The sequence below is a fragment of the Camponotus floridanus genome, unplaced genomic scaffold, assembly GCF_003227725.1.
Source record: "Camponotus floridanus strain SB8 unplaced genomic scaffold, Cflo_v7.5 scaffold46, whole genome shotgun sequence".
In the NCBI taxonomy this organism is placed as follows: domain Eukaryota; kingdom Metazoa; phylum Arthropoda; class Insecta; order Hymenoptera; family Formicidae; genus Camponotus; species Camponotus floridanus.
Window position 1 is genome coordinate 245839 of NW_020229614.1, and position 24001 is coordinate 269839.

Genomic DNA, 24001 nt, shown 5'->3' on the forward strand with positions numbered 1-24001 from the left:
AAAAATAATTATTTGAAACATTTAAACTTTTCTAAAAAAGATTTTAATATGGTTATTTTTTATTACTTTTTAATATGATGTTTGAAAAACAGATAATTAAATAATAATCAATTTGATATTTGAAAATTATTTGAAACGTTTAAGTTTTTTTATCAAAGAATTTAATATGACTTTTTTTATACTTTTTTAATATGAGAAGCAGATAATTAAATAATAATCAATTCGGCAATTATGTTGTAATTTTGAAAATTTTACTTTTAGAAATATTTTTCTAAAAGTAAAATTTTCAAAAATTATAGCCTAGAGAATATAATTATATAATTTTATCGGTTTTAAGTGCGCTCTTCCTAAGTTGCTTAGGATATAAAGATGCTATGCGGAAAAGAGTTTCACATACGCAGTATGCAGTCTTTGCATCTTCAGTCCGTTACACGACCTCTTCACACTCATTTCCTCGCTATTGTGACTTATAATTACAGCATCGTTTTGCGGCGGACGCAGCTGCGAAATCTTGAAATGCATTTATCTTGCAAGAAAGGTAAGTGGTTTATTGCATTTTTTACACTTGGTTGTCACGAACAAACAATGTTCGAAAAATTAAAGCAATTATAATTTAATTTAGTAAAACTTTAGTTGTTCATATCATTTATTTTATTACAGTATATTTTTAATATCTAACACATAATGTGTTTCTAATCAATATATAAACTACAATTTAGACAAATTAAAATCGACACGAAAACAATTTGTGATAAGTTCTTATCATACATCCCTGAAGCTAAAATTGTGTAAAGTTTTCAATTTTTTAATCGTTTATGATATTCTAATATCTTTGTTTATAATTTGCTAACTATTAATGATAATATCTTTTTCGATAGAAGTTAATTTTTAAAAATATGAAAAGTTTATGGATATAAAGAAATGACGATGAACTTGTACTGGATTTTATAATAGTACAAGTTTTCTTGAGTAAGATACGTGTAAGTACGTGTTCAGGAACGTATATACGTTGATATCCATGACCTTCATCCTTGCTTGATTTCTGTGACTGTTCATTTCTCTCCCAATGAATAAGAAACATTATAAGCTAGTAATTCAGTCAATCTGTTCGATGTTTTACATATATATGTAAGTATAATATGGAGGATTGCTGGAAGGGAATATTTCGCAGTGAACGCAGTTTTTGCGGTTCAGCTTGATGTACCAAGCAGAAAATAGCGGTAACCGCAATCTGAAGATCATTCAGTGTATTATGGGCAGACTCGTGCGAGGCGTTATTAACCCTGGAAATATAAATTCTTTGTTGCGGTTATATATATTTTCTGTTTACGATTAGAAAATATAGATCTATCTGGGATGGAATATTTTTGTCGCATTTATCAAAATTGATTTGTTTGTATCTCGATAAATTTCATCAAATTTTTATATTAGAATCATTTGATATAACATAAACTAATATTAAAAAGATAACTATATTTTATAATAATTACTTATACAATATTTAGACTTAAATACAAATAAATCTTTATTTGATATTCGAGCAAATGAATCTAAATGAATCAGATCTAAATTTAAAGAATGCATTCGAGTTGAACAGAGAATCTTTAAGATTGGGTCATCTCGCGAAACAACATGAAACATTGACACAATTGCAAGCCTGTGAAATTCTCGATGTAAATGCCATTCACATACAACACTCATGATCATGTAATACTCTGCGTAACATGTAATAACCGGATCTGAAATAAACAGATTCGATAAAGATGATCCTAAAAAAAATTATCTTGCTTGTCGGTGAGAATACTCTAAACTTCCTTGTCGTTCGATTGCACTAACATAAGACTAAGCGCTAGCATAAGTGTTAGAAAGAAAACACAATTGAATCTATTTGCTAGCAAATGAACGTGAGAACGGAAACGAACGCTAGAGATAGCGCAAATTAAGCTTTATTGTTAAGGAACGACAGGAAGAGGCATTATCGTAAGAAGGAAGTTAGTAGGTAATGAAACGGCGCGAATCAGTTCAAACATTACGAAACAGATTGCCATCAAATTTTACAAAACATCAATTAAGTCTAATCTGGACGATTATTAAATATCTGTTAATTTATATCGCGTTAAAAAGTTAATTGGCTATTCAGGAATGTTAAATTGAATATTTGTCTACCTGTGTGAGAGAAGTGATAATTTTATTATATTTCATCAGTTTTCTTTAACTTTTCCTTGTTTAACGATATATTTTAATTTTTTCCTATTTTTCTTTTCTCTCTTTCATCGTCCTTTGTATTTTTTATAGACAATTGGAATTTAATCCTGACTAATCCTGAACTAAAATAATCCTGAGTATATTGATATTACAAGCTGATATTTATATATATTTAAACGCAATTTTTTTCAAATAAAAAAACCTGATATAGAGTCAAATTATACTTATTGATAGACGAAAATGGAAAATGACATATAAATCGGATCAGAAAAGGCGCCTTCACCTCATGCATGTGTAGGGTATAATTGGCAGAATAATTGGCATCGCTCTCCCACTTGCTAAGTGAAGGCTATTCGAAATGGTTTACGCATAAAAAGATTATAATAAAGATTATAATAAAACGTTATAAAAACGTTATTATATTTTAGTAAGATATTAATTTTCAATGTTATAATAAAATATTAAAAATTTCTTTTAATAAAATATATAGCAAAAATGATCAGATGAGTTATAAAACAAATATTTAAAAAATAACGTATATATAATTTCTTTTCCATAATTAATATATCTTAAATTATATAACTTTGCAATTATTAGCTATGTATATAAAATACCAAAAATTATCAAGCAATGCTAATAAAATCTGGGAAGATGATTAGTCTATCCGGAAATTTGTGAGGCCCGCAGGAAGGGAAATCCTTCGTATCTGATTTACCACCCACAGTGAAGCAAAATGCTCCCCACCATCACCGATTACTCACGCGTGCACACATTTGACGCACGCACACGCACTTGATGCGTGCGTATCTATATAGTGCATTAAGCCACGCTTGCACACGCTGTGCGCTCTCTCGCGGGCACTCGTTCCCTTGCTTGCTTGCTGCGAATAGATTCGAGATTTCAGCCGCAGTCGCAGACGTTCGGTGCCCACGATCAGATCGGGGCCCAGCGCGAGAAAGACCCCCGAGTAACGCCGCGTCGATCGCGCTCGAGATCGATCGATCGGATCAAAGTGTCCTCCTATATCTCGTCAACCGGGAAAGCCCCCTTCGAGCACGACGCCTACATGCTCGTACGAAGCTAAGGACACGGTGGTGATCCTTTGATTCGATCGATTGATCGATTGATCTAGCGCGTCGCCGCGTGCAAATCTTTGGCATCTGTCTCCCGCGAGAGAGAAAGAGAGAAGTATCGAAAATCAGGGCGAATAAAGGGGAACGGAAACGCTCGATGTTCGGTTCGTGTTATCGATCGACTAAAAACCGACAGGTCGAGAGATGGATGCAGCCGCGAAAGATCGCCGACAAGATTTCATCCCGGCATAGATCGATCGGGTACTATCATACGTGATGGTTGATTTTGTGAGTAACGTAATATGTTAATCGGATGATCTAAAATCGATTATATATAGAACGATCGGGGTTGTATTAAGCGGTTTAGTTAATTTCAAAATTCAATGGTGTTTTTGTCGATTTTGATATTTATGAGTGTCGGAACAACAGTGATCGTAGGGAGAAGCCATTTGACTTGCAGATATATCCGGCCGCTTGAAGAGACAATAATGATGACCATTGATGCTTTAAATTACACCGCATGACACTTGGCTGTGCAAAATTTCGGATAAACAAATTGGATAAACAAATTGAAGTAACGGAGATGGGGAAATCTTAAAGTGCTTAGGTAAGATTTTGATTAATCACGATTTATATAATTGATCATATTAAGATTACAATCAAAATGAATTGAGGAAAAACAGGCAAAAAACCACAGCGCTAGGATAATGATTGCTAAAATTAAAAGAAAATTTTTTTAATATATAATAAGTCAACGCATGTAACTTATAAAATTATCAGATGACAATTAATTACATCGACAGATGCGCGTTTCGATCCCGTTTGGATCATTATCAATGTCTAACAGCAAAAATTCAAAATAACGGAAAATTATAAAAATAAAACATAAGTCAAAGTCGCAATAAAGTTAATAAGAACAGAGATCTCACGGACGCAAACAGAAAAATACAAGAACAATATAATATAAATCGGATATAATAAAAATATTAAGATTATTAAATGAGAATACATGCTTACAATACAAATTTCAATTTATGATATAAAATTTTATTAGCTTTATTATCAATAATTAAATTAACTACGATAACGAGTATATAATTTTTTTTGCTCTTTGAGAATAAAAAAACAAATAATTAAATATATCAAATTGTAATTATAATACAATTAATTGTTATTTTTATATTAATAAAATATTATTGCTCTGTCACAATTGTCAATAATATTGTGGCCATCTACAGAAAAACGAACATCACAAAAATGAGCAATCTTTATGTAAATAAAAATGTATTTTGTCCTATGGACGAATCCACTTTAATTTTTCGCTCATGTCTTGATCTTGAAACGTTTTTATTCTGTTTGTACTTATATGAAATTTCAGATTTTAAGTCAAAATAAATGCTTGCGTTAAAAGTCTATTAATTTAATTTTTTATTTTAAATCTTTTAAACTTTTATATACATAAAAATAAAAAATCTATCAATTTTCGTAAAATATATTTTGGATCTTTTAGACACAATTATGTAAGTGATAAAAGAAAATTAATTTGTGTGTAATATTAGTTAAAAAATTCATGTAAAAGATATAGTAATTTTTTTACATTTTTCCTCGATGAAATATCTTGAATATAACATAAACCGCCATCGATTGCCAATAGACTAAAAGATCGGCATCTGCTATAATAAAGTAAGTCTTTTTGCAGGAAGAGAACTTATTGTTGATAATAAATATGCATAGGTATGCGTGCGAACTCGCTGCTCCGACATTGCGTATCAACTTATCCAACGTGTTATTCAACATCATGTTCATTCAAACACTCATATGGCACTTCAAAATTAATCGAAATTCTATCCGGATTATTTGTACTATAATCGCAATTTAATCCGCTCCGTTTGTTTCATCGTCCAACGAGCAGCTTGCTCGTATATTTGTGATTATGCAATCGCAAATCATTAAAATCTAATACAATTTGTGAGGTATATATATATATATATATATATATATATATATATATATTTATTTATTTATGATACACAAAATATAAAATTTATATAACATAATATTAAAAAATAAAAGTACAAATGATATAATTAAGCAATTATGAAAAAAAGGTTTATAAAATATTAAAATTGCAGACTTTACTTATGATTAGCTATGCTATGACTTTTTGATTTACCATTAACGCAGGAGTTTAATGAAGATAAGTTAAATAGGATGCAATATATGGGGAACGACTCATGATGCGGTAAATTATAATTTTAAGTGATGACTATTTATTTGCATTATTGCGCAATAAGTGTCACATAAATTCAGGTCGTCAGGGATTAGACTTTCTCGCATGATTTAAGTATAATTCTTTTTAAACAAGGAAACAATTAATTGTATCGCATCGAAACATCAATCTCTAATCAATGTAAATTATGAAAATTATAGACGATAAATATTTTTTTGATAAACAAATAGATATTACTCAATGTTTATTTCGTAATTGTTATTATAATTTGTTATTTACTTTTATTATAATAGATTTAGATAAAATAATATCAATACATGCAATCTTATCTTCATTTTTATAATTATTATTTCGTTAATAAAAGGATGCTTAAGAAATCATATTACATTTTCATCGTGCTACATTGGAGAAGAAATGAAGCACAAAATATTTAGCAATCAGTATCTGACCGAAGAGGACAGGTAGTCTCGGCAGAAAGTTGGATTGCGGCATAGCAGCCTTGAACTCATTGTACTTAGGGAGTTGAAGAAATTTGTTCTAGTCATCCGCATGATTTGCTTCGATCTCAAAAGAATTTTAACGCGTTATATCCTCGCACTATTAAAACATTAACCTTCGGTCAGTTGTCAAGTACTTTTTATCGAGTTATTTTTTGCCAAATAACGTTAAGTAACAAGAATGTGCATTGTATCAATCACGATTGGTAGACTTATCAAATTCGTTTTAAAAAATTTCAAAAAAGCGATATATCAAACACAGAAACAAGAAGGAAATAAAAATGCTAGACAGATTAGCGCATCTCTATCTAATTACGAATACAACCTTCAGCACGTGAAAGCAGTACAGTTGTCTGCTACGACGTACTTTCATACGCACATTTATGCGTCAGACTAATAAAACGATCCAGACAGGATTACTAAGCGATTTATTTATAAACTCGCGCAAAAAGCTTCGCTTCGTAAATTTTTATTGCAATCAATTACATCGAAGGGATATCCCCCTTATCGTTCAGCAGTTGCATATGCTCAACACATGTGAATACTCTGATTTGTGATACGATACGTGAGCATATTCGAGTGAATACCTGAAGCAGAATTTGTTGTACCGATGCCTGTAATCAATCGCTTATAATTTAACAGCACTTTCTTCAAAAAATAACATTACATAAAATTGTGCATTTTCATTCGTATACTCACCACATATTTAACGCAGTCCTTGCGTTAATGTGATTTACATGGGAATGTGATTTACATAGATAAATAAATTTTATATTCTAATTTTATAATCTAATACATAAACATTGTGTTTATGTCACACAACATGTTCTTGAATTACACAATAGTCACTTTCAATTCTTTATGTTTTTGACTCTTGTTGCAATCAGTAATCTACATAGTGATGTGAAAAAAGTATGTGAAAAAGATCGATTTGTTGCACCTGATTTGCTTCAGAAGTTACTGAACTACTTTCGATGATGCCAAAGCGAATGGTTCATTTGCTTGCGTATAGTAAAGGAGTCAAGGAGTGAATTGCGTATTAATAGTTGATTTGCCACGTGGTACTCTGTTTTATTATATAAATTCAATAAGAATATCTTCAAACGATTCTTCGTGATAAACGAGCTGATCGGTGATATCGTTGAACTACAAGTTTAGTTGTACCATTGAGATCCGCGACGATCTCGTCAGACTAATGTTTCGTACATACACAATCGCGAAATGATTTTATTTCAATGAACTTTCCATCATATGTATTTGCGAACGCAGACAAGGAAATAAATACATAGATAATGTATATAAATCATAGTTTGCGCGCGCGTAATTGACAATTAAACAGATACTGTACTAGAGTATTATGCGTACTTGATATATTTTATCACTAGAAAATATGAATATTTTTTATACAATTCTTTTTTGCATATTATTATTTTACTAATCATTTCCATTGAATTTGCGAGATATTAAAATTCATTAAAATATTTATAGAAATAAGTGTGACAAAAACATAATGTGTGACATACATATTTTACATAAAAGCAGATTTAATAAAAATTTTTAGATTTAATGAATGCCAATTATTCAAATATATTCGATAACTAGTAACAGTAGAAATCTATTTTTTTTGGCATTATATAAGTGTTAAAGAAATATTTAGGTCATGGTATTGATGCTGCTCACCTGATTACGGTTAATTAACAACATCTTCGCCGAGTCCTTGATGAAAACCTTCAGATATAAGGATGTCGCTAAAAAACATATGAATTATTACTAAATTATAAAAAAAAGATAGTAAATTTAAAAATTATAAAATAACTTAATGTCGCTAGTCAAATAATCAAAGGATCATTGAAAAAAAGTCGACCAAACTAGCCAGAAAATTTGTTTATTAATACGACGTTTTGACCATATGGTTGTGGTCCTTATCAAATATATACTGAAAAAAATTTATAAATAAATAAATAAATTAATTAACGGTTTGAATACATAGTACACACAACGAATTAAAGTGTGAACAATTTTTTACCGATGTAATAATAATCAGGAGACAGGCATAGACGATAATTTTGTAAAACTGCACAAGTCACATTAACAAAAAACGTTATTTAACTAGATTCGAATTTGATTCGAAACTGATGTGTCTGTGTGAGACTTCGTCAAGAAACTAAACACAACCAGAGGAAAAACGAAACTACGTGACCTTTATTATTTTGTCGTAAATGTTGTTTAAACTATTTAAGACACTCCGTGTCTTTCTATAGGTTGATTAGATTATTAAATCTCTTGATAAAGAACATCTCAGCAATCTCTCTCTTTCGAACATACTTTTCATTATGCAAAAAAACCCAATATTTTGTCTTTTTTATTTTATATTTTATATAAAAGAATATTGCAGGGAAATGATGAAATAGATAATGAATTTAATAAATTTACTACAAGATGAAAAAAATATAGATGAAACTTTTTTATCTTAGTAGTTCTCATATATTTTTAAATAACTGACATATTTGCGATTATATGTATATTTTGCACTTACAATTTTTTATTTGATTTAGTTCACTAACGATATAACGTAAAAATAGATCACATTAATAATACGATAGCTGACAGTGAGATATTATACTTGCCTTTCTTTATTTCGCATTAACCGTCTTTTTTATTCGCGTTGTTTGTTACGATTATATACGTCATTACTGAAATTACGTACTTAATATTAGAATGTATCTTACTACTTGAGCGAGAATTTCATCAATAGCGTTACACATGTACAATCGCGCAATCATATACGTTATAATCACCGTCAATAATAGACCTCGCCCAACGTTAAAAGTAAGGTACATTTCAGTTATTTATCAGATTTAAGCTAGTGGAAATTAGAACGCTAGAAATCGATTGCTATTGATCATGATTTTTATGATTCTTTATAAATCTAAAATTATTCTTAAAATAAATCTTTCAAGTGCTGCCTTTAATAACAAATTTAACATTCAAACTCTCATTAGCATCTGGATCAAATCAGTCTTTGGCTGTAACAAAGTATCGAATGACAAGACTGAGTCAACTTGCCAAGAGTTGCTATGCGTTATGAGCAATCTTATTACTCATAGGTTTAATCGATCATCTCGCAGGTGCGAGGAATGAATTCTTTATGGATACAAAATGCGCGATCGACTACGCCATTTAGAGCTGTTTTCACCACGTTTATCACTCGTATCATGCACGCACTTTCACACTCCACCGAAGTCGAGCACGCGATATCATGCTAGTACGTCCGGAATAAAAAGCGATTGTCAGACTTGCGGTTGTATCATAACACGTGCGCGAATGCGCGAGTGACCGTCCTTATGCCAGTTACCCATATTTTCCACCAGGAACAAGGCTTATAATAGTGCTACTGAGTGTTACAAGGCTTCACAATCAGAATACTTGCCGCACGTAAACTTTCAAGCTATTAAAGCAGATTATTCTTAGATTACTTTTACTGATTTTAACACACAGCCCACGCCCTTGTCTGTGTCCGGATTTCATTATTTTAATTACTCAGCATTGGGCACGCGATCGCTTCGCATCGATATGTATAATCGCTTATGTTAAAATATTAAAAAGCCTTTTCAAAGAAATATATCTATTCTGTGATAAGACGTCAGAGGTAAATTTATATTAAAAGTATAATGTGTGTATAATATTTATATGTGTGACATTATCTCAAGTATTAAAAAGTCTGAGAAAAATAAGAAATAATTAGTGTTCAACTGCCTGCTGGGCATAAATATTATCATCCGCTTTTATATCACGTCAGTTATAAATTATTTTGTTGCTTACGTTAAGGACACTCGCAAACATATGTCACTGTATAGGAAATGCGAAATGATTAACGCTTATTGAAGCAAATGCGTTACTATCGTATCTGCCAGGAAATCGCGATTAATTATGCAGATTGCAGACTTTTTTCATCAATCATAAAAGTAATAAGGAATAATGCGTGAATTGTCATGATGTTGAAGTAACATGCTACAATCACACATTGTACTTTTTCTACCTCTGACTGACCAAAGTCAAGATAGTGGATATTAATGAATACGATAATCATGTTTAGAATGATTATATTTGCGGTGAAAGTGATTAAGCTTACATGCTACTAGCAAACAGATAGATTTAAAAATATTCTACGGAAGAGTTTCTGGCATTGAAGTTCAGTTCGTTCACTTTTAAAAGATTTACCCATGTCATCATGTTTTCCTATCGCGCGATGTGTCGCGCGGCTATTGAACGCCATAGAATCCTACCAAGAGAAATCGAGCTAATGAGTATGATATTTGTCACGACTTACAGCTCTCGTGCACAATTAGTACTAATTATATACTTATTATATACTTATTATATTTTAATAACCGGTCAGTAATATCATAATTAATTTTTTTAATATGATACAATGAAAACAATTTACAATTTTTATAAGAATTAAATCGATGTATAAAATATATTTCAAGAAATATGAATCTTTATTTCTATCAAAATTTGTTGTGATTTTATATCATTATTGTATATTGTAGAACGTCAAAGCATTTTTTGAGCATTAACAACAGAGAATATTTCGATTTAAGCAAAATTCTAGGACTTGCTTCATCGAGAATACTTGTCGATTCATGCTCAAACGTTTTGTATTCTGCATTGTCAGCGTTCACATTCTGGACGAATCAAAGCAGTAGAATTGTTTCTCGTGACTTGAAGTTAATGTCTCAAAGATATTTTTGTCTTTGAGTTTCGTAATATTAAAGAAGAAATTTATATAGTTCTTGTGCTCTGGCAATATAATAAATTTGGAAATGAGAAGAAATTTTGGTTCAAGAATTTTCTTTCAGTAATTTACCAACTATTAATCAACAGATAATCAAATTTATAATTACTTATGATTGCATTTTGTTACATTTATGTATAATTATAAGAAATGATGTCTTTAATTTATATAAATTAATTTATATAAATTAATTTTCGTTTTCTTTTTTCTTTAAAAAGAAGAAATAAATATTTTTTATAATATTAATATGCACACACTCGATAGAAAATGATATCGATGATATCCTCGCAAGTTTCCTATATTGCACGAGATCGTTACCTTCTGATTTTATGTCGCAACCAGAGTCACCGCTTGAGAAGACGCATTCCGCCGGTTGGTAGAACATTGCAACGCGAAGATGCAGTCGCCGTTTCTGGCATAAATGTCACGGGGATCTCTATGTAAGGTATATGATTCGTTGGCGCGGCGTAAACTCGTGATATTTTCCTCTCGGAATAATAATAGATGGAAAGAATCCCTAGAGAAGCATTTATAAACAGCTGTAATATTTTGCAGATGATACATTATTTAAAATATATTATATAAAAAATAAAAAATCACCGATACATAAAATATGGTATAGTTAAAGAAAAGGAATATAAGGAAAATTTGGAAAAAAATGGAAGGAAACTCGGACAGAGATTTAAAAATAATAAATATAAATCCTGAAATAATTGTTTGAAAATATATTTTTGTTAATGTAATGAAAGAAAGTAAAAGAATTCCTTGCAAAAAAATGGAATATAAATACATTGCATGCAGACATAAGAAAATATAATATTTTCCTTTCGATTTAGTATAATATTTTAGTTTGGTAGAAATGAGGAGGTTAAAAACGAGTTGTTCTGCAATATACAACAGATAGAAAGATAATAACTAATAACAGTATAAGCAATGTGGTCGACTAACATAAGAAGTATAATCTAAATATACAAATCACTTTTGATTGAAACATTGCGTGATTTGAAGGTAATTATTTATAGATTTCAATTTGCATTTCCTTGATATGTAAGAAACGTCTTTGTTCAAGTTGCCGACAGATTTAATTTATACATTACAAAAGCTCAGTCATTATCCACTTGTTCTGTACTCTAATCTTACGCTTAAAAATGGTTACGGAAAAATGAATACAGTATACAGTAAATGTATGCAGTTAAATAGAATTATTACCATCTCAGATTCACAGATATTTTCTGCATGATTATATTTCATATATATACATATATATATATATATATATATATATATATATATATATAATATGATCAAGTACGAGAGTCCTCGGGAACGCAATACTCTTAGTCTCTCATCTACGTGCAATCCTGTAGAGTATTTAACATACCTATGCAAATGTCAGGAGGAATCTTGCGGATATAAAAGAAAGACTTTTTCATGTACCTGATGATAATAACATCTTGCGGCGAAAAATAACAACCTTCGATCGCGCAATTTCTTAAAAATCTGGTTTTACTCGTTCTGGTTTCTTCCTAAAACAATAAAAACAGGGTGGATAGAAAGAAGCCTTGATATGACTAAGCCTTGATTTAACCATGCGACGTACATTTTATGCATGTGAATTTTTCTGAGAACTTAAAAATCTATTCATTTCTGTCTCTCATGAATAATTTCGATGGAATAGAATTTTTAGTAGGTGATACGTTTACAGAATTTAAAGTGTAATTATATATAAGTGTAATTATATGTTATATTCTTTTTTTCACTATATTTATTATATTCACTGTGTTATTCACAATGAGATAATAATTGCACAAAAATCTTAATAATAATATTTAATAATGTTAAAAGAAATACATTTTGATTAAATCAAATTTTAAAAAGAGGATGGTAATATTTCTACGTAAGGTACACAGGTAAGTATGTTTCATATTGTATCTGTTAATGAATTTTTACAGATAAACATTTGTTTTACAGACCTATATGCGACAACGAGATTAATTTACATGCATGCGTCAGTCGAGTGAATGACCTCTATCGCGACGCACACAGAATTGGTTTTACGCAAAAAGAAGGCTGATGCACTTGCGTTAAAAGTCAGACTGTCGTTGACCGTGTAATTGACCGCATCCGCGAGTGAGGCGATTTTATTGCGTAACACATATTGGTGATACGATAGTAAGAAACGGCACAATATCTCCAGCATTGTTTGTGCAAAGCAAATTTTCGACTATTGTTGCACTGCTTTTTAATTATGAAAAGGCACTAAAATTAGATAATAATTATTTTCGATGGGTTTAAATCATGATGGCATCATGTTAAATCTGCGGACACACAGAATACATGTTAAACCAGTTTACATTCACATTACACGAATGGCTAGTCACTATCATATATTCAAAACATAATTTTCGAGATTTCTGACTTGTATTAATACATTATTCGGTATAATTAAGCATGACACACATAGTTATTGTTTTTATTACGTTGTGTATAATGACGCAAGATAATATCTATATATGTAAATTAATGTGATTATCTGTGAAATAACATCAATGAGAATTTATAGCATTTGTAGAATTTACTTACATCCTGGTAATATTTTTTTACTAGAAATTCAATAATCGGAAACGCAATTTAATTAAATCTTATTCGCAGAAATGTACATGTACATATATCTATATCCAGATAAATTATAAATTGCAAAATGAGCTGCGTCGGCTAAATTATGTTTATTGACTGTTGCTCGTGCGAGGACTTATCGATATCACATAACAGTGAAGAATCATACGTTTGATTAAATTGAAGTTGCTTTGCAAATGTGGCAAAATTTTACTATCTAAAAAAATTACGTTGTTTGATAAAAGAGTCTGTAAGCTGTGGATAACGATATAGTCGTGCATTATCATACACAAATGCCGTTATATTAATCAATTACGTCACGTGTTAGCGACAGCATAATCAGTAGCCCAAAAATCGTAACAAATTTTTCGATTTAGTGTCAATTTTAAAATTTATATTAAATAATTATAAAAATAAAAATTAATTAGGAAGAAATATAGTGCAATAAATAACCGTGACAAGTGTACAATTAATTGAATGGCAACATTAAAAAGTGGAGTTATCTTCTAGTGTCTTTTAATAAGTATCTGCTCTTAAAAAGGCATATTAAATCGATTTTCGCAAATATTATTGCTACTTTTCCGCAATGATAATTGATTGTCTCAATTTGCATTGTGCATTATATTCAGAGCATCGAGCGACTGTTATCGCTGTTATGGTTCGCAAAGGTTAAGTTGACAGTTGTTCAGGGAATGAAAAATTATAGTTTATATATATATATATATATATATATATATATAAATTATAATTTTTCATATATATATTTGTCTATATACATTTATCTATAAGTCTATATGATATTTGTCTATTAACTATTAATTGCGATTGTTAAATTATTAATTTTGAAAGTTTGTGTGAAGCAAAATAAAATTATCATTAAAAACAATGAAAAAGAAGAAATGGCGCACGCGAACCATGCGCTTTGTGTTATTTTAATATAGTCAATGACCCGTAACAATTAGCGATCATAGTAAGGGAACCTTTGCGATACATAGGGGAAAGTCGATCAGCGGAAATAGAATAAACTTGTATGATCTAATAGGGTATGTTGTCTGCGTTTTCTTATTCCAGATGTTTTCCATAAATATCTTTTTAGTTTTTTCTGCTTTTGTTCTTTATATATAATTATTTTAATATATAATTTATACATATACATATATTCATATAAATTTTTAATCTTTCATCAGCGTATCATTGTAAAAGATGCACAATTATAGTTAAAATTAATAATTAAAGTTAAGTAATTGAAATGATGAAAGATGGCAGCGTGGAAGTTTTGCGTCATAATTCGAATTTATCACGACCTCGATGATCTCGTATAATGGATTAATAATCATACTATGTTTTTGAGTCACGTTCTTATGTAAATGATAGTGCTTAACGAAATGAGCAACGACGACGTGACTGCTTGCCAAAATATCGTATGAATAAAAAAGCTAATTATCTGATATCTTGTACACGTGCAAAATAGTTGTGCAATATTTTCCGATCCATGTATAAATTATAGATTGAACTATATAGATTTCGTTCTAAATAAGATCAACTGGCTATACCCAGTTAGTTATAGTTTAGTTTTTGCATGAAGAATAAATATTTTATATTTTATAGTAGGAAAATAATTTTTTCAGTTAAAAGTTGTTAAAAAATATGTATATGTGTTTGACTAATGGTTGAATTATATCATCTCGCAAGAAATGTGCATTGAAAAACTATAAATTAAAATTGCAATTAAAATGAGAAGTTTCCTGATTTATTTAATAAATAATGCGTCGTTCTGCTTGTATATGTGCACATATTTCGTAATTGTATATTTTGATCTCTTTCATCAGTATTTTAAATATAAAAACATTGTTTCTACCTTTCAAAATGGTATAGAATTATAGAACTTGTAGTATAGAACTTGTTCCACTAACAAGCGAGTGGACATATTTACTTCAGTACACCTGAAGTTTTCCAATGCTCGTAGGTTTACCATAATAGCAGCACAAAATTAAATTCAGATGCTACATTTCACAATAAATTTTTTATGTTGACGATGCTTTCTACCATTGCGTTCGATTCCATCGGAATTTTCTGTTGTTAATCTGTTGTTTTTTTGTTGTTAATCGCCGCTAGTTAGTCTGTTTGTGTCGGTCTACTTAAATTAGACTCAAAGCGGTTCCTTATGTACCATTCGACGCTCTGTGATCGCGTTTCCTGCGTTTAATAGGACGACGTAACGTACCCCTTTCAAGTTACGCACCGCGAGGCTACTTAAATAATTCTTCCCCATTGACTTCTGCACTGCTGTATATCACCGACAAGTGAATAGCAACCGGCTATACGCTCAATTATTATCCTATGACCGAGATTTTTCTTGTCGCAGCAATTCACCATGGACGTAATGGTAATAATATGCTAATAAGAAACTGAGACAAGCGGACCATTCAATTTCTTATCGAGTTCGTGTCTTCCGTCTGCATTTTAAGTTTTATCGATTTCTCGAAAAGGTACCGCAATAGAAATTTCTGCACATGCAGTTTTTTATTTCTTCTGAGAGTTATATAACCTCTTCATTATATTACAATCAGATTTATTTTTCGCATTTGCAATAACAGATGAGACGTTTGTCTTGTTATTGTAAAGCTGTTTTGGTTATCAATGACGTGAATATATCACAGTGACAAGAGACGTACATATGCATATACAAACCTAAGCATTTAATGTCAAAGAAAATATTTTTTACTGTATAAAATTCTTGATCATTTGAAAATTATTCAATACATTGAATAATTGATAACGTCAACTTCTCATCTATCAAAGTAAATGCAAATCTTTTGTATATTTTATTGCGGACTTTATAATGTACACTAAGTCTCTTTATTATATAATTTTCTAATATTGTTGCATTGTGTGAATATATGTTTCAAAAAATATTTCATTTGTATTATTTATTCTAAATTGTATTATACTTATTGTATTTATATTGTATTTATATAATCTTTATTTTATTCTAGTATATTTTTATTATATTTTATTTATATAAATACAAATTCTCAGGAGTCATATTTTGGAAACATTTCTTGATTAAGAAATACGTATAAGAGATATTGTCCGTATAATACCTTGCAGGTACTTATGTATACATATTACACAATATACTATCTGTCGTTCGATACAGCAAATGGTGGTACAGAAACGCCGGTTTATGATAGTGAAGTAATATTAAATTTTCACATAACTTTCTATTTGATACATTAAAAATAAGTATTTGTCATTGCAAAAGCGTCTTTCGCTCTAAAATTTTATGTCTAAATATGCAATTAACAATCGTCATGATATGTAAAAAATAATGTTATAATTCTTTTTTTTATAGTTGGTCGTTTAATTTTTATCTATTTTAATCAATTAGGTAAAATTATTTTATACTGAAAGTAGTTGTAATTTAAATTGAAAGTAACTTATTATTAAAGAAATTTGTTTTCAAGTTCTAATCATTTTGAGTTGATAAACTCAACCACTCTCACATACTTGAAAGCAACGGCGAAAGCGGAACTAGTTCCTTCCGTTTTACTAATTTAGTAACTTAGTTTTTCTTTGTTGTTGTAGGCTTCTTTAAGGCTTAAAATCGTTGATTGATATATTATTTGCTGGTCTCTCTCTCTCTCTCTCTCTCTCTCTCTCTCTCTTTCTAAAGTCTCTTATAAAAATTCTTAATAAAATACATTCAATAAATATTTATTAAGCAGGAGTATTATTTTGATAGATTGTAATAAAATAAAAATTGCATCTATACATGTTACATTAAAATGGTTGTTAAAAAATAGATCACATTTGCAAATAAAAGGTATTCTTATAAAATATTTTATTATATAATGTAAGCTAAAAGAAATATTTGCCAGAAAAATTGTTTTGAGATTCACTACTTTTGCAAAATTAATGTCTTTCATACAATTAATATAAGCGCAGCGATAGAAACAATCGAGGAACATTTTTCGTTTCGTTGCTTTTATCGTAATCTCATGAATATGTATGATTACTTTCATTTGTGGCTAACAACTTCGAATCTAGGTATATAGGGCGATCTTTTTTTTGCGATAAACCGATAAATGACTTCCTATTACAAATAAGTTATTACAGATTTGTACATTTCGGTACCGATGGTATGAAATCATTTAAACTCGAAACGAAATTTAGCTTATTGTTGCGGAAGTAACACTTATAATAGCGATAATGTTTCATATTCATTACATTGACATCATATTACTGCAAATATGTGCGCTAAATAACTCGCAGCGTGACTTAATTTCACTGCGTTGACTAAAAATGTGTAGTGATATGGAGAATGGTTATAAAAAAATTGTGTAACTTAAGCAGGCAGTAATGAAATACTCAGAAATAATCAGAATTCATATCTATAAAAATGTATGTCTTTCATCAAAAACTTGTTTTTTGTTATTTTTAAAGCTATTTTTTGAAAGCATTTATGATAAAGCCTATTTGCTAAGCAGCAATAAAAAATTGGCTAATATTTATTAATAATACATCTACATTAAAAGACATATTTAATTAAAACAGCGTTTTTAAAAAAGTTTTTAAAATGCTATATGAAATATTATGATAATTAGCAATCAAAAATAAAATCGTTGAGAAACGCTCTTAGAAATATTTTCTACATTTAATTAAATGAAATTATTAAAAAATGTTACTTAGATAGAATTATATATTAAATTATTTTAACGTATATATATAATAAGTTATAATTATATAAGTAATAATTATAAAATAATTAAACACATAAATAGCGCGCCTTATATGTTAATATCATATAAATTAATAAAACAATCAACCTAATCGGAGTACCCACGCAAAGTTATTTTTTTTTCCGCGAAAATAAAAATCACCTGAGCCCTATTACATAATTATAACTTTACGCTAAACGGTTCGATGGTATTCTCATGAGCTTCAAAGGCCACTAGGACAAAGAAGACAGGATCGTCAATAGGAATGTCAAAGTTTACCAGAGTATGCGATTAAGCAGTTTGACAAACTATAGAGCGAACGCAATAGAAATGCGATGCGATTCGCTGACCATGGGGATTAATTTAAATCGGACTGCCGAGTTGCATTGTGCAAAACTGCAATCGCTTCAATTCCTGGTAACAACGAGGAAGACGAATTAGGGCGTGTACATGTGTCGTTTGAGAGATAAAAACCGCGCAGTTCAGTCGGACTATCGCGCACTCGTTATGTCAGTTAAACGTCGATGTATAATGCGCGTTCAATTGCACGTGTTCGTGCAATCGCATGATAAACGTCATTTAACTTCACGGTCTCTATTAATTATTACCGATGGTTGATTAATTATTATGCGCTCCCACGAAGCTTTATTAAACATTAAATTAATTTCTATCACAATCATCTATTATGTCTACTATACCGCATTTCACGGTCCGTTACAAATATAACATTATTCGCAGATAGGCATAAATGCAGCCCATTGTTAGAAAGGTTGAATAATTTTCATCACACGAATAAATAATCTATTAAATATATTATAGAGAAATTTCGCGGGTTTTTCTGCTTGAAAAATTGAAGAATGTCTCAATGTTCCTCAAAGATTGATTGTTTGATTAATAGAAGGAATGATTGAGAGTTGACTTTGTTGTTCCTGCCAAATCTAATCCATCAGATTCGTTCCCTTTGCTGGGACAAGTAATTTCATCTCTTCGATTAAACGACAGAAAACTTAATTACTACCGCGCGTGTTGGCGTATCCCTGCGGGCAAAGGAAGAGTTCTAACCGTCTCGAGCTCTGACCATCCTTGATGAGATTTCCAAAGCAAGTTACGCTCCTGTTGAACCACATCATTCTCCTCTTCCATTTCGTTGAACATCGATAGCATACTGATGTTTATCTATTTTCTTGTGTGTTTTGCTTTTAATGCTATCTTAAATTATTCCTGCAAGAAGAAGCATGTCATGTATCTCTCATGACTTTATGAGTTTCTTTTTTTAGGGTTGTATTCGCGAGGAAGAAGTGTCCATTCGAATGGTAGGCGTTTAATTTCACTTTCACTCGCATGCACTTTGGACCTGCGTTGATTCTGGCGACTTCAAACATAGATTGCGTATCGGCGCATCTCATGTATTACATTATGCACGAGCGAATATGTTAAATTAAATTGAAATATTAAAAGACACGAATTAAAATTGTCATGAAGTGCAGGAGGAAACTAGTATTCATTGTTATTTCTCATTTGATAATTTGTTGTTTTTTCTCATTCGTTTGATTTGGTATGTAATCTAAATTTCTCTAATTATAATATATTGTATTTTTATTAATAATAACATATCGAATCTTCCCGATAACACAGCTTTAAATTATCAAATTATTGTATCTCAAAATATCAATATTTCATTATTCATATAGCTTGCAATTCTTATTCATCAAACAGTTATTTTTTGAGACAAAAAAAATAATGCACTTTATATTTTCTAAAAAATCCATATTATATCAAATGTAATCGATGTAAATGATAGCCAGAAATTATATTTCAGTATAAATATAATATTTTGATAAAATTATATATATTTTCCAAAAAATGTAACATACTCCGTTCTGTGTTTTTTATGAATTTATTCGAAATTCTATTAAATTATCCGAGACATGCTGAGGTTTGCTACATAAAAGTGCAATCTCACAAAATTTGAAGTACTTCGCGGTATTGTTGTTAATTATAACCGTCAGCTCGCTTTTACAATCCTCGAGGCATTATGTTTCATGAAACTCGTGCAACTACACACACTTTCTATACAAATTCAAATTGCGGAGTAAGCAGCATTATTCATGCAAATTCTAACTATGAACAAATATCAATGCATCATTATATTATAATAACCATCATTTCATATTATATACTGTCATACAAGTGTCTTTATCTCTTTATTTTTGCTATTCATTCTAAAAGCATAATTCAAGATCGGTATGTCAAGGTTTAGATATTCATGATAATTGAGTTTGCATCATTATAATGTCAATGCAAGGTTTCCGTTTTGAAGCGCGATGAGGGATGCGGGATGATGACCCATCCTCTACCAATTGCATAGAAGAAATTCATGCGCGTTCACCGTTATTTCTGATCGAGAAGAATCGAATTAGCGAATCTAGGTATGAGCAGAGGATAAGAGGGAGAATGAGACGATTCAGATACACGGAACACGGTGTCAGGTAGACCAAGGTGCTCGTCCGGTATGAGGCAAGTGGGGATGAAGGCCACGGACTTCGCTCGTGCAAACACCTCGACGACGCGCACCTAGACCTACATAGCAAGATAGCACGCTGCAACACGGTAACAATTTCTTGCGCCGAGACGTGCATGTGCGGTCGGAGACCGGTAGTCGTAGCTTCTTCTCGCAACTAAGATAGGCTTCTCAGTATCCCAGAGTTGCAAGATGCGAATGTTGGTGTAGTAAGATTTAATGATATAAAAGAATATCTTTCTGCTATCTACTATTGAATTGAAAATGGCACGAGAAAACGTTCATTCATGGACGAATGGTATAAAGATAGCCAGCAGGATAAAATCACTCTTTAGATATGAAATATTGCGTCAAGAATGTTAGATTTTTAAATATCTTATAAAAGGTTAAATGCTACACGTTTCGCTCGCTAAAAAGTTCAGGACTTGATTGCATCTCATATCTATTCGCGATCTGTGTTTCAGGTATCACTGACCTAGGCAGCTGCCAAGAGATGTGGTCACACACGCGGCTTTTCCTCTTGGCGTCAACGCTCGCGCTCCTGATCGGCCACCACGTCACCAGGTCGCAGCGACCGCGGCTCGGCGGTGCCGTAAATGTTTTCAGTCGTTATGGCTATCTGAGTATCAGCATGCGAGTGGTACCACGTAACGATTCTGAAACTTGGATATTCCGCGAGCCCACCCTCGATATTTTCAAGAATGCCACGCCGTTATCGTCCAAGCAGCGTCAGGCAAAAATAAATACCGCCGTTTTCGACGGTGACTTCCACATGGAGTTCTGTGACAATATCAGGCACGTAATTACAGTATTCGATGTCTTTTTAAAAAGATATAAGGGAAGCTCCAATTATTAAAATCTAATTAAATCTAATTTTTATGACTTTTATGGCACCTATTGAAATAAATAATGTATGTCTATTTTGATTATTTGTACGAATGTATTTGTGTATTTACAGACAGCTTCTACAAGCATACTTCCGTGACTTCACTTTCGAAAGATTGGAGAGGCCGTGGCGCGCCTTCACTGGAAGCTGGTCGAAGGCGGCGATAGCTAGGCATCTCGGTATAAATTCGTCCTTCATCACGGGCGATCACTGTTACGTTCTAGTGCGCGTCGCCAGATTCCGTGATAATCAACGACTCGCTGACACCGCCGAGACCCTCGTCCTCGATGATTTTGTGTTGCGGCAGACCGAGAACGTTACGGTCGGTGACACTGCGAGTGTTGTGCGATTCATCAGGAACTTCGGTTCGCACTATATCGCTTCTTACATCACGGGGAACTCGCTCTATCAGGTACAGCGATCAGGAAAGTTACGAGAGACACTTAAAGATAATAGTTAAATAACAACAATAAAAATTGAAACTTTCTATTTTAATTTCTATTCTCTAGGATCTTTTTCGAACAGTACACTAATCACTTTTCAAAACATATCACAATCTGGATTTGCTCTTCTAGCAAAGAAAAGTATGATTAATAAATATTCTCACAAATATTAGAAAAATGTATCCCTTGGAAGTAAAAATTTCACTCTACTCGTTATGTAGGCATATTTAAATAAAATTGCCATTAATCGGTTCAATATTATAATAATAACAAAAACGGGCATGATATTGTCTCTTTGCATCGATGCATCTTCCTTAATTATGCGGTCCGGTGATCGCTGTCGCAATCGACTCACCATAAGAAGAATGCAGTCTCGATGCAGTCTCGGTTAGATAAAAGTGAAACAAGCCTCATTTATCATACGCTCTCTCGCGCAACGGAAAGAGAAAGAGACGCGCGGCATTTTTATTTCCATTTAAGCGTAAAAACTGCACAAAAACGCCTCATTATTCCGAACCTAGTTCTCACTAGTAGTTTACGTCATCGCGTCAATGTCAGTAAAAGTAAAATTACGAAACTTTCTGCTTGAAATACGCGATGCCGCAATCTGGAGATTCAATTTTTGATCTTCGTTATTGGAAACGGCTAAAATATAAAACATCTCGTTGTCCTAAATATGTAAATGATGTTGCCTGAGAAAGACGTATGACGAAATACTTGAAATATTTTCTTTTTTCAGGTTTTCGTTTACACTCCTCAGGTGTATTCGCGAATAAAGGAACGGCTAAAAACACGAGGAGTTGCAGAACTGTCGGCTCTCGAGCTGAGTAACTATTTTTCGCCTTGGTACGCTGAGCACATGGGTTCCATACAATCAGCGAGTGGTAATCGTAGCGTAGAAGCATGGGCCGTGCAACGTCTTCGGATTCAATATTACATCTTCACTTATGCCAGCTTATTGAAATTGCACGGTGATACGACATTGCTTAAGCAATTGAACAGTTTGTTGGGCGATGAGGCGCTGCTGCAATTGCAATTGAGGACATTGGCACCCGCTTTCAAGGATTCAAAAAAACGCGAATGGTTTATGGAAGTGCTCGATAATTATTTCAAACTCTGGGAAGTGAACATGTGATAGTGTAATATGTATCAATTGTGGATAAACTTGAAATATTTAGAATATGTGTCACACGCATGTCAGACGACAAAATCGGCGTGAAAATATGAGTAACACTGTTAATTTCAGCATCTATGAAGTCTGTTGCGGGATCAGCTAAAACGATTCAGCGACCACCACGACTCATCAACGAAAACTTTATAGGTTTTTGTTGAAGAAAATATATCCTTCTGCTACGTATATGCAATGATATAAACCTGCATAAATACTGTTATTGTTATAAATAAGTATTTATTATTGTAATCATATTAGAAAGCACCTTTAAATATTTTTAATATACCACAATTATTATTCGTACAATCTGACTGAAAAATATTGTAAGTTCTTTAGTCAAAATTAATCTATTGATATGTAAAAGAGATGATGTTTTAGATATTTTAGATATAAAGATTTATATGCGTTTTGTATTTATTTAACTTGATATCATTGTATGTACAATGAAATCAAATTAATGAATCATTTTTTCTTCTCAGATATGTTCGTATTTTATAATAGCTCCTATTTTTATAAATTAGAAAATCTTTGTCACATTTGTTTAGATAAATTGGTAAAAAACGACGTATGTATTAGCAAATTTATATTACGATTATTGTGGACCAATATTATAGAAGATTATATTATGTAACAAGTCAAGCTACTGATATTGCAAAATAGTTTATAACATTACGAACAATTCCTTCCTTCTCCTATGTTTTGGAAAAACTCATGATCGAAATAAGATGTTTTATTTTATAATATCATGCAAAAAATTAATATGATATTTTAAATATATCATTATTATTTAATTATTATTATTTTATATCTGAATAAAATATTTTTTCTAGTTTAATAATC

General features: G+C 31.2%; 1 protein-coding gene across 4 annotated transcripts; it reads left to right on the plus strand.

Annotated features, from left to right (window-relative positions):
* The first annotated feature begins 501 nt into the window (after positions 1-501).
* LOC105257736 (torso-like protein) lies at positions 502-23800 on the plus strand. 4 transcript variants are annotated; one of them, XM_011268578.3, is made up of 5 exons: positions 3056-3566; positions 3708-3885; positions 21126-21456; positions 21620-21959; positions 22730-23800. In XM_011268578.3, exons 3-5 carry the CDS (start codon positions 21155-21157, stop codon positions 23123-23125), a joined length of 1038 nt encoding a protein of 345 aa, XP_011266880.1. In that variant the 5' UTR covers positions 3056-3566; positions 3708-3885; positions 21126-21154; the 3' UTR covers positions 23126-23800. The 4 variants fall into 4 exon arrangements, with proteins under 4 accessions (XP_025267754.1, XP_011266880.1, XP_011266888.1 ...); XM_011268586.3 differs by having other exon boundaries at positions 3739-3885; XM_025411969.1 differs by lacking the exons at positions 3056-3566; positions 3708-3885 and adding an exon at positions 502-538.
* Positions 23801-24001: the final 201 nt, after the last annotated feature.

Excerpts from the sequence above, each read along its gene's own strand:
- LOC105257736 (XM_025411969.1), top strand. The coding sequence starts at position 517 with ATGCATTTATCTTGCAAGAAAG. Across the intron at positions 539-21,125 it reads GCATTTATCTTGCAAGAAAG|GTATCACTGACCTAGGCAGC; the intron begins GTAAGTGGTTTA and ends TCTGTGTTTCAG. Across the intron at positions 21,457-21,619 it reads GAGTTCTGTGACAATATCAG|ACAGCTTCTACAAGCATACT; the intron begins GCACGTAATTAC and ends GTGTATTTACAG.